The sequence below is a fragment of the Cygnus olor genome, chromosome 5 (assembly GCF_009769625.2).
Source record: "Cygnus olor isolate bCygOlo1 chromosome 5, bCygOlo1.pri.v2, whole genome shotgun sequence".
Lineage (NCBI taxonomy): Eukaryota > Metazoa > Chordata > Aves > Anseriformes > Anatidae > Cygnus > Cygnus olor.
The window spans coordinates 18,912,112-18,927,233 of NC_049173.1; the positions used below are offsets into that span (position 1 = coordinate 18,912,112).

Consider the following 15,122-nt stretch of genomic DNA (forward strand, 5'->3'; position numbering starts at 1 on the left):
GAGTCCTTACCCTGATGCAGTCTTAACAGGGAGTTGAAATAGACTCTTTTGTGTGAAGGATAATCAATTGGCTCCTGGGCATTCCATGGTGCACATACCAACGCAGGATTTTTCAAAAATATTGTTGGTGTTCTTTTTAATTTGAAATTACAAAAAATATTTATTACCCAGGATTTGACGTGACTATACAAAAAAACTAATTTTGGCTTTGTAGCTTGATTTGTGATCTCTGAGGTCTCACATCAGAGAAGCTGGAGGGAAAATTAGTTAAAGCTACTGCTTTTGTTATTTTGCACTATTTGCATCCAGACTTCATCTTAAAGATACTGCAATGGCTAGAAATGAGGGAGAGCCCTGAAGAGACACTGTAAAGCCATTAATAATGTTCACCCACACAAGAATGACCCAGGTCACCAAAGCTCTTTATAATGTGATATTTCCTAACAGCTTTTCAGAGCTATTACAGCTGCATTAATTTTACCAGTGAAATGAAATAGAATGAATTAAACAAGCATTACTCATACAGATTTAAATTACATTGCAACTCTTGGGAAAAATGTTTTTCAAAGATGGGCTTGCAAATTCCGTGCTTATTCATAGTACTTTTGATGTGTTACTTGTTTGTAGCACAATGTAAACAGCTTAGTTCAATTTTGTATGTTGTACTGTTAGAGACCAAGCTATTCTGACTCTCCATGTTGAAAAAGATTCCCCCTTTTCCTGCTGTTAATGGAAAGAAAACAAAGATTTTACAGCGTGTCAGCGAGTTCAAGAACAGCTTTCATTTTTTACCTAATACAAATTCAGAATGCTATTAGGTGACAACTCAGTCTTTTTGATTAGAATCATCAGTGTTCTTAACTAGATCTGTTTTAAATAGGCATTTGGGTAAACATAAGTGTCACAGAAAACCAAGCCTTTTAAAGAAGTTGGTCAAAACTAATTATGTACAAGTTAACAACCCCGGAGTGACGTCACAACATCTTGTTTTTCCACAACAGAATGTATGATGTGTGCGCTAGTGCAAATTCAAACTGTCCCCCTGTTGCTTCCAGGCCTACATTCTGAATAAGAATGAGAAGCAGGAATAAAAGTGATGTTAGCTGACAAATTGTATTTTTTCTAGAGATGCTGAGAACTAGATTTTGAGGTTTTTGTAGCTAGTGCTTTTTTGCAAAGCTCTGTTGCAGTGATGGTGTTACATAGTCTTTTTTTTTTTTAGGTTTAATTTTTACAACCTTGTACAGATATATAAGAAAGACAGTGGAAGAAACCTGCTATTTCTAACCTGACTTTTTTTCTTCCCTCCTCTCCTTTGGTATATTGCTATGTGCAGGAAAATGGAGCTCTACTTTGTTCTTGTGTAATTTTATGTAAAGCTCTTAACCCCACCCCCCCACCCCTCCCCCAAATTTTGGTAAAATACATTTTTTTTATTGACTGTCTAATAAAAAGTTCTTCAGGACATGGAGTGTAGGAATACAAATCTTCTCATTTTCTGCCTTGTTTTTGCAAGCTACATGTTTTACACCATTAGAAAAAAACTTCTTGGTACTAAGGTAATATTTGTGTTTCCAAGCTAAAGGGAAAATGTTTGCTAATCTGTACAAGGATGTAGTTAAAATCTTCACTATCTGTTATATTATCATTAGTGAAGCAAGGTATGAAAGACTACAACAATGGGAAATGGCCAACTGTCCAATAGGGAGAAAATACTTAAAACCAACAATCAATATAGAAAAATTATTTCTTTTGTCCCTGACTCACAAATTGATAAATTTGTCAAGTTTCAGCCTAGTAGTAAAGGAAATCTTTATGCTTTCCTTTCCAGTGCTGATGGTTCATTTTAGCGTATGCATTTAGTGTGTTCAATGTGTGCCCTAACTGAGGGGAATGATCATGATTTCTGCAAGTTTTTATTTCAGCCAGGCTAATTTGCCATAGTGAATTGATTCGATTGAATATGATCAGTAGTCTTTATTTGGGAGGAAGTATATGTACTCAAGTAAGAAAGGCTTCGCAAAGAAAACTAGCTTTCATCATATTTCAGTTATTTTTGGTTTATGCCTCTTGAGCTCTTATAGTCCACCCAAAATGCCTTTTTGAAAGCTAAATTTGTTGAAAAGAATGAGCTAAGTTCATGTTCAGGTGCATTAAGACATTAATGCCATTAAGTTTTTAGAATAATGCCTAGTACTGTATGTTGCTGTTGACTTACAGTTATTTAAAGTTTTGTCTAATGTAGTACAAAGTAGCATGTATTTCTCTTAGCATAATACAATTACTCATACAAGTTATCAAGCTTAATTTCAGGATAAAGCTTTGCTTCAGCTAGCTGCAGACATTACACAATGTATTTTAAGTTAGGCTTACTTATGAAGGTAATGTTTTAATCTTGTACTGATGCAAATACGTAAGATATGATGTATTACAGATCTCTCTTGTTCCAGGTTTTTTATTCCATTAATATTATTCCAATGAAAGTTTGTTTTTTGATTTAAATTCGGAAGAGGGGAATTATTGCTACTCTTTGTACTTCCAGGCTTTGATTTTTCTTTTTGTGATAAGTGTTCTTTCTTTTTTAAAATACTGTGTAGGGCTCACTATCCTGGAACAAAAACAGTGCCAAATGCCTTATTAACGCAGAAGAAACTGTGGTCTTCAGAAGATTATAGTACTTTCAACGATGAAATAGGTGCAGGCTGTTGGGCTCGGATCCTAAACCAAAACTATGTGAATGGAAACATGACCTCGTAAGTGTAGTACGCTGTTGCTTGCTTTTGGAACTTCATATGTAAGAATTGTCTAAAGTACCATATAACACATCCATCTGCTATGTTAAGGGAGTAGGTAAACTGAAACTTTCTCCTCTGTCAGTCCCAGTTCAAATATACTAAGGTGTGAAGTCTACTGTCTTAACCTCTCTCTGGGATAAAGTCCCACAAATTTTAATGCATTCTTAGTCATTACAGTTCCACATGTATCCATTGGTTTATGCAGTGGAGTTCGTCTGTCTTTGAGATGCTGGTGATACTTTTTAAAAACAGAATGTTCTTAAGAACTTACAACCTGAAAAACACAGGAGGAAAATAACATAATAAAGCTAATCTAGCTGCATGTTTCTTAGGGTCTTTATCGGGTTGTTTGTCTTCATTTAAAAGTAGTAGAAAAGTATTTTATTACCTATTTTTTTTCCATACAGCTGCTTTCTGAGAATCCATTCTAAAATTTACTGTAGTCTTTTGATATTTCTTTCTGTATTCTGTACACTTTCATGCCAAACTGAAATCTGGAAGAAAATTTTTGTTCTACTTAGTGGGTAATTATGTAAGTCAGTTTTAGAACAGAATGGGAAATATATTTTGTTTTCAGTGAAACAACTACTAATATTAAAAAAAAAAAGTCTGATTAAAGAAAATGGAGGCATCAGGATCTAAGCAAAATCATTTCAAAACTTTTAGCTTTTATGTAACTTATTTTTGGATTAATAAAGAGAAATGTTTTTGTCTGAAATGCTTGAAATGGAGCACAGCGGAAAGCACTTGCATACTTCTAAAGGGAAACTTATTGAGTTGACTGTCTTCTGTGAATCTTGTTTCCCTCTGAGAGTTGAAAATTTCTACCACATAACTATTTCCTCTGTGAATTCCTGACTAGTCAATTGTCTCTCGACTCTCATGCTCTTCAGTATTTCATTTAGGGATAAGTCTTTTCCTGTTGTGTTTTCTTCTTTTTCCAAGCTCTTTGAAATTATATAAGCCCCATTTGTTTTGAAATGTAGCAGTCAGAAATTATTCAGAAATTATAGTACAGTTCCAAATCAATATAATCAATATTGCAATTATCTTGGCTTTTATATTGAAAATCAAGTCTCCCTGATGAAGGGAGGCTAATCTTTCTGTTACTCATTTCCTTTGAGCTTGAGTTCCCTACATTCCTGTTGCCTTGTGCTGCATCTAGGCAAAATTTTACCGTGAGGAAGCTGAGTTTACATCTGGAGTTGTTTATTTTGAGTGTGTTTTTGGAGCACTTCAGAATCTCTCCTGAAATGCATATATCATGTGATAAATCTAAGGCAGTGAGTTTAGAATATGAGCTCTATGCCCTCATTTATATAAAAGCAAAATCACACACCAGCTTTTGTTTTCTCTGAAACTCCTTTATTAAACTGTATTTTGCATGCCTATGGCTGCATAGATCTTAAGGTCATAGCAACAGATACTCACTGATACTCAAAAATCAGAAGACGTGAGAAAATTCACCTAGTCAATGTCCTGACAATTTCTTAAATCCTGGGCGATGGCTGGTTAGAGTTATCTGTCCTTTATTTATGTGGATAAAAGGAAGATTATACTTATCAGGGCTTAAACAAACAAACCCAAAACCGTCAAAACACCACCACCACAAACAACAACCAGACAACCAAAAAAGCTAATAAAAATTGTAAACTCTGACAACTTCAGTTTTTTATTTTGAATTTTCTCTCAGCTGATGTGGTTAGCAAGTATGAATGGAGTCTCAGGTGCACATTTCTTTTAATGTGCATCTTTTCATGGTGATAGAGCTAGGAAACGTATCAGTCAGTGGTTTAGCATGAAGTTTTCAACTCTGGAAGATGATTTGTTTTATTTTTCTTTCCTGTGGGGTAGTTGTTGTAGTAGTGCTTTGTTTTTTTTTCTTTTTTTCGTTCCCCCTCTCCTTTTGCTGTAAAGATATATATCTTTTTTTTGCCTGGGAAACTTTTACTTTTTATTTTTTTTGGCTGAGATAGGAAGTTTTTTGAATGTGTCCTGGAGAAAAAGAAGAATAAATTCTTGTACTAATTTAATCTAATACAATCCATATGAGTAAACAAAACAAACCTATTTTTCCAGAACCATTGCTTGGAATTTAGTGGCTAGCTATTATGAAGACTTGCCCTTTGGTCGATGTGGATTAATGACAGCACAAGAGCCATGGAGTGGCCATTACAAAGTAGAAGCGCCTATCTGGATTACAGGTAAAAGGCTTGTGTAACTGTATTGTCTGAGGCCTTTATTTGTTTAGTCTTTTTTCTATGTACTTTTTTTCACCAAATTAAACTAACTTTGTGGAAAGTCTTATGAATACCTTAAAGGAAAAAAAAAGGCTTCTTTCAATAGAAAGCAGAGATCTTAATAGCAAGGGAAGTCTTAATGTTTGACCTTTAGATCATGCAGAAATGTATAAGCTACTGCCTCTTATTGCTATTAAAGTTGTTTGATCTGAAATACCTGTAAGGGTTAGTGTGCCTGTAGAGATTAGTGTACTTCCCTATTCTTTTTCACTCTTGTTTTTTCATCCTTAAGTAGACATTTATTACCTTTCAATTTGAGAAAATAGAACAAAGAACTTTAGTACTCTTGTACTGCCTGAGTTTCTTGGTCTGTTAAACTGAGTGTTTCCTTGTGCATTAGAAAAGGGGAATGCTTTTATGCTTTATCTTATGAAAACATGATTCACTGGTTACTCTGTAGTCCTTCTGTAATCTTTTGCTGCCTTTGCCACAGTTCCACAAAGCTAGTGGCATATGCAATTCTGTAAAGAAGGATCAAGACAAATGCCTTAACTTTTATTCTTTTGCTAATTACTAGTATATGTAAAAACGTTAGAAAAAATGGCTATACTGTCATATGAACAGTTCAGAACAACTGCGCAGCTGTTCCTGTTTCCATGTTGTCTGGATTTTCGTGATCTAGGTCATATATGTCTTTGGTACTGTCTTGCATGCTGAAAACTCTACCTCATGTAGTTATTCCTCAAGGAGATGCCCTTCTGTACTTTATCTGGCTTAACTGTTTCCTGGTTTATTTTTTTATAGAAATGGGGGAAAATCTGAACTGTGGTGAATATTCATATTACATGTACGATTGATTTATTTAGTGACATGTAGTGGGTGTTGGTTGATGAGAAGCTCAACATGACCCAGTAAGGTGCACTTGCAGCCCTGAAAACCAGCCGTATCCTGGGCTGCATCAAAAGCAGCATGGCCAGAAGGGCGAGGGAAGTGATTCTCCCCCTCTGCTCTGCTCTCGTGAGACCCTACCTGGAGTGCTGCGTTCAGCTCTGGGGCTCCCAGCACAGGAAGGATGTGGAAGTATTAAAATGAGCCCAGAGGAGGGCCACAGAGATGATCAAGGGGCTGGAGCACCTCTCCTGTGAAGACAGGCTGAGAGAGTTGGGGTTGTCCAGCCTGGAGAAGAGAAGGCTCCGGGGAGACCTTACATAACGGGAGAGTTGAGGAGGGGCTTTTTGTCTGGGAGTGTAGTGATAGGGCAAGGGGTAATGGTTTTAAACTAAGAAAGGGTAGATTTAGATTAGATATTAGGAAGAAATTCTTTATTCTGAGGGTGATGAGGCACCAGAACAGGTTGCCCAGAGAAGTGGATACCCTATTCCTGGAAGCAATCAAGGCCAGGTTGGATGGGGCTTTGGGCAACCTGGTCTAGTGGGAGGCGTCCCTGCCCATGACAGGAGGTTGGAATTAGATGATCTTTAAGGTCCCTTCCAACCCAAACCATTCTATGATAAGTTTGTTTTTTTCTCCTTCTTGTTAAAATAATTGCTAACATTTTGTTTTAACTGCTTTATCTGTCACAGAGCTGATGTTTTTAATTGTGTTTTAGTACAATTTCTTAATTTTCTTGTATAGGTAGAATTTCTTTTTGAAATTCCATTACTTCCTTCCCCAAATCACCTTTTTCTTGTGCAAGAAATTTAATTCAGACTAGAAATAGATGTTAAATTTTTATTAAGACTTAATTGTTTTGTTCTGATTTTTGATCTATTTTGTCTTAGCACACACAACACAATTTACTCAACCAGGCTGGTCATACTTGCAAGTTGACGGACACTTGGAAGGAGGTGGCAGTTTTGTAGCTCTGACAGATGGCCTAGGAAACCTCACCATCATAATTGAAACTATGGTAATGTACCTCAGCAATTCCAACAAAGTAGGATAGATAAAAGGAACATTTTCTTACAAAGAGTCTGTTCTGATTTACGTAGTTTAATATCTGTGAATATGCTCTATGATACTTTTATAGCCTTGTTAGACTGCTACAAATCCTTTTTTCTATCTAAACTTTGTATATAATTTTTATATCACAAATTAGCCTTAATTTCATGATACACCGTGGGAGGAAATTAGATCCATGTGTTTTTCTTAAAGCAGTATTCCCAATAAAATTAAGTTTGTGTACTAACAATCATCATCAAGTTAATGAAATAACACAGGACCAATTTGCAACTATTTGTTTTTTTTCATTTAAACTTATCCTGTGTTTCATGAATATTGGGATGTGATGAATTCCAGTAATGTATATTCCTTTTCTTTTTTTTCTTCAGACTCATAATCACTCTCAATGTATCAGGCCTCCACTGCCTCATTTCAATGTGTCACCTCAGAGAGCAACTTTCTACCTCAGAGGGTCTTTTGTAAGTAGACATTGAATGAATACATTTGATTACTCTTGCAAGGGGGGTGACCTTTTTTTTGGGGGAGGGTCCAGGATTTTTTTTGGGGGGGGGTGTCCAAGTTTTGGGGCAAGTCCCTGGTTTCGGGTGAGCTTCCTGGTTCTGGTGGCAGGTTCCTTCTTTTGGGGGACAACTCCTTGTTTGGGGGGGGGGGTCCCCCTATTTTTGTTTGGGGGGGGGGGGGGGGGGTCTCTCAGTCAGCGGTGAAGACGCGGGCGGCGATGTCGTCCAGCAGCCAGTCGATGCCCGCCAGCAGCCTGTGCCCCCCCACGGCGCTGCAGCCCTGCACCCGCCAGTGGTGGCTGCCCATGGCGTCCAGCTCCAGCGCCTGGGGACAGGGGGACACGGGGTGGGGACACACTTTTTTTTGGGGGGAAAGCTATCCAGAGACAAATGCACACAAGATAATATAGTAGGGTAGCAAGAGATCAAAATTCTTTACTTCCAGTACTATAGGCTGTTATATACCTGCCAAAGTTTTAAACATTCTACTCCTGCTTTCACCATAAGACATAATATCATAACTGAACTTGTAGAGTTACCATCCTCCTGGTCTAATAATATGTATATTGAAGAAAAAATTCCCTAGAGCAGATACACAGTTGGATTTTACCTTGGGATTTATGTCAAGGCTGAGTGCTTTAACCTTCTGATGTAGGTTACCTGGCTAGCATGGTCATGATATCATGACCTTTCTAGTTGTCATCAGTTCCTTTCCAGGAAAATAACTGCAGCTGACTGTATAATGTAGGTTTATTGACGTATCATCTACAAAAATATAAAGTATGTTATGGCTAGCAGAATAGAGTGGTGACTGCTAATGAGATCAACAGCTCTAAAATAACAGAAGTTATACACCAATAAAGGACTGATATTTCTTGAGGTCAATATTAGAATTGTGTTTTTTTTTTAATTTTGTGTTACATTTCATTGTAGTATTTGGTGAAAACCCTTCAAGTGTGGTATTCAAGGCTTGATTTTGAATCTGCAAACTCTATTTTATTCAAGCAACTCCATCCTTTAGATGTAAGTTGATTAGTTTTATTAATCTTTTGTATTATTATTTTTAAGAAATGGAAGTGCAAAAAAGATGCTTTTCTTTGTTTTGCAATGTAGGATTACGAAGTAAAAAGTAGAATCACATAAGGCAATCTAAGGTAACTTGTACTTGGCTCTTCAGAGAGAAGCTTGATGGTATACCACGTGTGTTCATAAAGATAATTGCTGAGTAGGCTGGTGATACAGTTTGTTTTGTAGGGCTGAAACATTACTGCTTTCTAGTAGATATACACTTTGAAAGTAATGAAATTAAGCGATCCCATTGTGATAGTGATGCATGTGGATGACCTTTTTCCATTTTCGGGTCTACCTTACTGAATTTTCAGCCTGTGCTTTTGAAATGCAATAAAATGTCAGTATAGTATACCCAAGCATTATTTGTTAAACCTAACTTTATTCATGCTCATATGCTGGGCGTTAGCATTATTCCAGATTAGCACTGGAGTTCCTGCTGCGGAAGGATTTGCAAGATGATAGTTGTAGTATTTCTCTGGCCCAAAGGTGGTAACATTCTAATTTTCTGGCCTCTCCGCCCACATTCATTGTCAAACCTTTGGGATATGTGTGTTCACTGGGTGCATTTAGCAGAAATCTTTTTGAGAAAAGAGCCTCTGTTGGGATAACTTTTTGTACTACTCAAAGCAGTAAGAATGTGATTATATGGGACGTTCATCACAAACTTAAAAAAAAAAAAAAAAGTACTTCCTCAAACTGTTTAATGTTAAAGTAACTTCTCTCAAAAACAAAGAGCGCTATGCCTAATACGACTGAAGTACTACCCACGACAGGATATTCCCAGCAGTCTCTCTGTAACTTCTGGTGTTTTTCCCTGTTGCTGAAACTTCTTGCCTTTGATGCTTGAACTGTATAATTAAGCTCTGTTTGACTATGGCTTTACTAGCTGTATAAAAACTTACCTTGGTGTAATGAAGAGATTGGGGGAAGTAGTTTTCAAAAGTAATTTGGAGACATTAAACACTGAGGCAAGAAGATGAGATTTTTGCCTCAAATCAGTCTTTAGAGAATGTCCTTTAACTCAGAAACTTGGGTATTTTGTTATTTAGTTGTCTGATTTTTGCAGCTTGAGCTTTCTTTAATTCCAGGTCTGGAGGGGAAGCTTTTCTATAGACCTGGATGTGGATGAAGTCTACACTTTAACCACACTCAAGACAGGGCGGAAATGTAGTTGCCCAGAGCCTCCCCCACCTCAGCCCTTTCCTTCAAATTACAAAGATGATTTCAATATTCGTAAGTCAGAATTCTCTGTTGAAATCTTAATTTACACACAGGTACAGTCTCAATGTAGAAAGGCTGTAACTGTGGTATTTGAGTCCTCTGGTCTGGGAGGTACGAAGTAATCTGAATGTGTTTTATTTTTGCTTATTTATTCCAGTTTCTCTGTTAACTTACAGGTGTATACCTCACTTGTAAGGAAATGTATTTAATTCTAGCTCTTAATTGGGTGGCTGCTACAGTTCTTTGATGCAAAAGATACAGCTCAAATATAGCGAACTAGTTTTTGTGAAGGAAGATGGAAGGTAATTTACTTTGTTCATGTGATTATGAAAACTGGCCTGCTTCCAACTACGAAAACTTCAGTTTTGGAGTCTGTACTTTGATAGAGTAAGAAGTCTGGAGAATATCTTCAGAGGAAATTTCTGAAAGCAAGAGTGAGTAGACAGAAGAAAAATAACGTTTTGGTTTTGATATGCGTTTTATTCTCTGAACAGGTAATCCAACTTTCAGCGAAGCTCCAAATTTTGCAGATCAGACAGGTGTATTTGAGTACTTCATAAATGGTTCTGACCCAGGAGATCATGTTTTCACGCTCCGACAGGTGGTAGTTCAGCGACCCATCACTTGGGTTTCTGATGCAGACCAGACCATCAGTATCATAGGAAATTTTCGTTGGTATGTAAACAATATTTTTGGTGACATTTGGGGGAAATGTCATCCTTACCAGTGTGGGTTATGATTAATTGATCTATTTCAAACTTAATTTCTCTTGCACAGCAAGTCTGTGCATTCAGACTGTCTGTAGATGTGTAGAAATGATGATTGACAGAGACTTCCTTAAGTCACTGAGCCCTTCTTGGGTCTCTTGCCAATGCTAATAGTTCAGGTCAACTGTATCTTTGTCTAAATGAGTCCTGAAAACATCCAAGGATGGTTATTCCACCTCATCTCTAAGTAACATGGCCCAGTGCTGGAGAAAAATTGGAGAAAATTCTTCCTAAACTCATGCTGGACATACTTGTTCAAGCTGTTTTTTGAGAAAAACGGACATGGGGTGGCTCACTGGGAAGACCAAGTCAAAATATCAGTATCACACAAGCAGAATGCTAATTTTGAAGTGAGCACTAGTTTTTGTATGCTTTTCAAATGGGACAAAAAATTAATTCAGTGTAAATTACTTGTACTGTGCTGCTTGATTGTTAGTGATTTGATCAATCTCATATCAGTGAGATAGTTCAGGAGTTAGTGCAGTTTTAATTGTTGCAGACTGCCATCTTCTGAGCAGTTCCTAGAATTGTGTGGATTTGATTCACCTTCTGCTTAAAACAGTTTTGTTTCTGGGTAGGTGCAACTGAGATTTACCAGTCTCGTAAGAGTATGATTATGATTACAGTTCTTTCTAGGAGCTATGATGATGGTAATTTGTAATGAAGCAGCATATTTTAGCATAATGTTAATTAAAATTAAAAAGTATTTGGGAAAGAGACTGTTAGATAATCAGCTTAGTACTAGTAACTAATGATAAACTTAATGCTTAAGATTTTTTTGTTGAATTTGGAAGAGCCTAGCTTAATTTTTTTTGTTTTTTAAAATAGCCATTCTGTCTGTTCTTTCACTGTGATCAGATCAGTGTTCAACCAAATGCTTTTTCAGACCATAGATCAAACTTACTTCTGGCTGTGACAAGTGATCGAATCACTTTGCTCTGAAGCCTGAAAACATACTACTATCTTGTAGCTGGAGATTTTTCTTTTACCTTCTGCAGCCCTCTGTTAAGTAAAGCCTTGTATTCCCGCTATAATCATCTTCCCCTCATAGAGTAGGTCATATTCAGTGATTCCTGTAACTGGTAAATAGAATGTATGCTTAAATTACTGTACTGAAATCCTTAGGAAACTTCCTATTTTTTCATTTTGGTTCCACTTCTTTGAGTTCTTATCTTGTTTTCAAAACAAGGCTTGCTTTTTGAATACTTACCCGGTTATTGAAGTTTTACACACCTGTAGTGTTTCATAATAAGTCTTCAATTTCAGGCCCTTTGATTTGTTTGCTTCATCCCCAGTTTAAGCCTGGGTTTTCAACCATTATTGCATGCTATAGAAATATTGAACTAATCTTGTACTGAATTTTTCTATGGGATGATGTTTGACTTCAGTCATCAATAGCAGTTTATTATGATTAAAGTTGAGGATTCTTTAGTTTGTTTTAGTTTGGATTTTAATCTTGTGCTTGTGAAAGTTCTGCATTTCTACTCCTAAATTTGAGTTTTGCTTTTGTTATATTGAGCCTAGCTCTATCCTATAAATATTACTACTATTTAACTCTCACCGATTCCAATATTATAATTTCTTGAGCAGGATGTGGGAGTCTTTTGTTTAGTACATAGGGAGGCAAGAAAGAAGTCTCACATAGTTTGTGTAATGAATGTCTATCCAAGAACCTGATACTTTTAATAACATTATATTAGAATGAAATACGAGATTTTTCTTTTATGTAAGAGCTGGGAAGAAGACTTCCTGAAATACGTATTCTTAGTGATTTCTCTGTCAGTTGAGCTGAGGACATTGAGGGTTTTGCCACATTTTGTAAATAACTGAATAACTGGAATCTTCCTAAATATATGACCTTGTAGCTGTATCTATATTCACAACAGTTTATTGCAAGTCGATTCAGATACGGGATGTAGAAATGTAATTTGCTGAACGTTCATCAATAGATGTAATTTTTTATTTTTAAGAGGCTAGTGCTGCAACTTGGGTAAATTTTCTAGGTGCTATTTGATTGTTCTGGTATTCCTTTGCTTGATGGTAGACTTTTTTTCTCCTTTGCAGCTGTCATTACATGTAAAACCAGATGCTTTACAGTTGAGATGAAGTATTGCCTCAGAAAAAAAATCAAGTAATTTCAACCTAGCTGAACTTTTTGTTTAAAAAAAAAAAAATAAAAATTGTTCTGCATTTTGAGCAGGAGGTCTGGGTTTCCTAAGACTTGACCTATATGTTAAAAATCTTAGAGAAATGAAGATAAAATTCTAACAGGATGTGGTAGTTTTGCCTTGAAACTTGGGTTTGATTGTTATCTAAAAGCAACTTCTATTTTTGTAAGCCTGAAAGCTTTTCTGTGGACAATGCAAACCTTTTGTGTAACAGATTTTAACTTGTTGGCAATACACTTAGGTTTGTTGTTGGTCTATTAGAAGAAATATTCATCCGAAGAAAATTTGTGAACTCACAGGTGGAAACAACCAGTCCTGACAAGTCATCAGTGAAGATGAATCTGTGTCTGTCACACCCATAGGTCCCAATTAGGATGCCTAAACCTTTTCTCAAAAAGGTTGCTGTACCATGTAGGGAGTACTCTATCTACTGCCTGCTCAAAAAAAAAAAAAAAAAAAAAAAAACAAAACTTTTTTGCTCGTTAAAAAAATTTAACTGCTCTTACAGGGTGAACCTGACAGTCACTTGTGACATCTACATAGAAAAGCAAGATGATGGGGGTGTGTTTATTGCTGGAAGAGTTGACAATGGTGGAATATATGTTCGTCGTACCAAAGGAGTTTTCTTCTGGGTTTATGCAGATGGCACCTACAGAGTCACTGGTGACTTAGGTAAGCAGCCATTTAGTAAAAGTGGATGCTGATTTTTTTCTGGTCTCATCCATGTGTCAATCATGCCTGATTTCTGCTTAGTTTAAATTTTGGCCTAGAACTCAACAATGTGATGTGGTATCTCAAATCCTCTGAATTTATAAAATTCTAATATATAAACAAGAAGATCTGTAGAACAAATAGAGCAATAACTACTCTCATACTTCGTCAACCTGTATTTTGAATAAAGGGAGTCTATTTCAGGCCAAATAGCACTGGAGGTTTCAGTAGAGAAAAGGTCTTGTCAAAATGAGGGAATGCACAGACAGTACAGAGTCTAGGTTATATATTAAGCCCTCCATGCTGCAATTGAAACTGGTAGATTGTTGGTCCTGAACATCTCTGAAAATGAGATTATTTTCCTTTTTGCTAGTTTAGTATTTATCTGTCAGCCTTGGCAAAAGGGTGAAATAGCACTTTGTTAACCTTGAGCATGTTTTTACAGCTGGAGAAGAAGTATTAATGAAGGGGCTTTCTGGTGTCCGGGCCAATGCGTGGCACACACTTACACTCAACATCCAGGTAAGGACACGGGCTAAAAAGCTAGAAAATCAGCTATGAAAACTCCAATCCTAAATGGTTTACACAAAACTGTGCTATTCTGCTGAGAGACCGTTTGCATTAGATTACCTATATAAAGCAACAATAATTTTTTTTTTGTTACTTTAAACCAATGTTAAAATACCATACCTCGTTCTGCTGCCTGTATTTTTAGAGAGGTCTTGAGAAACTGGAGAGGGTATAGAAGAGAATCAGAATCATGAGTTGAAAGCTGGTGATAGGATGGCTAGAGAGGCAAATATTTTGCTTAATCTAATGAAAGGATCATGACCTGACTTCCTGTTCCAAAGACTCTCAGTGAACTACTAAACTAATCTGTTTTATGAATCTGATTCCCATCAATTCTCTTTGAGTGCCAAGTCCTCATATGTGGTGCCTCCCAAGGACTTGGAACTGGGGAACTTGGTTGAGCGGCTATTCTTCTTTCCTGTACTGAGGAAGCATGGGTATTATGTTGCAGTAAAAATGGTCTGCAGTTGATTAGAAGCCTGTCTAAAGTACATTTTTTTGTTTTCTTTTGTGTGTGTGTTTTTACCTTTTTGATCATAGTTACTTGGTGAGAAAATTGGTATCAAACTTTATTTAAAATATACCTGTGCAATTAGCTGGAATTGACATTGGTGCAAGTAACTCAAAGACTCTAAGCTCCTCTGCTGAGTGCCTAATTCCCTTGCCTAACATAACCTTCACATCTGCATGTGGCCTGAAATAATGAGGAAGCATAAATCCTAGTTGAGGATATCTTGTACAGAAACAAACTGTCTTTGAAATTCTGTGTTAAGTCTTTCTCTCATGCTAAAATGTCAGTGAGTGTTAGCAGCTTTTTTTTTCTCCTTTCATTCTTTTGTACTGGGAGACAAAGGGATGCTCTTATCTGAGACATTCGTTGAAATAGAAGTAATTTAGTTTTGTTTTTGTACACCCACATTTATGACAGTGACTGCTATTTGTAAAATGGACTAAGATGCTTACTAACCTGAATGTGGTACTAAAGATGAGCGTAAATAATTTAAAGCACAAAACAATGATGTTTGTTAATCTTAAAATTATGATGCTACAGACTTCGATCTGCACTGTTAAAATATTTTGTGCTAAATACGCCTTTGCAATAACAGAATTGTAGAGG

At 36.5% G+C, this 15,122-nt stretch overlaps 1 protein-coding gene across 3 annotated transcripts in view; it reads left to right on the forward strand.

Moving 5' to 3' along the window:
* Positions 1-15,122, forward strand: part of GALC (galactosylceramidase) — a 40,185-nt gene that overhangs the window by 21,817 nt on the left and 3,246 nt on the right. For all 3 annotated transcript variants that reach the window (XM_040557549.1, XM_040557548.1, XM_040557550.1), the window contains exons 8-16: positions 2,598-2,753; positions 4,875-4,999; positions 6,817-6,944; positions 7,366-7,455; positions 8,431-8,520; positions 9,657-9,801; positions 10,284-10,464; positions 13,233-13,396; positions 13,881-13,957. In XM_040557549.1, coding sequence (XP_040413483.1) covers positions 2,598-2,753; positions 4,875-4,999; positions 6,817-6,944; positions 7,366-7,455; positions 8,431-8,520; positions 9,657-9,801; positions 10,284-10,464; positions 13,233-13,396; positions 13,881-13,957 — 1,156 coding nt within the window. The remainder of the gene's footprint in view (positions 1-2,597; positions 2,754-4,874; positions 5,000-6,816; positions 6,945-7,365; positions 7,456-8,430; positions 8,521-9,656; positions 9,802-10,283; positions 10,465-13,232; positions 13,397-13,880; positions 13,958-15,122) is intronic.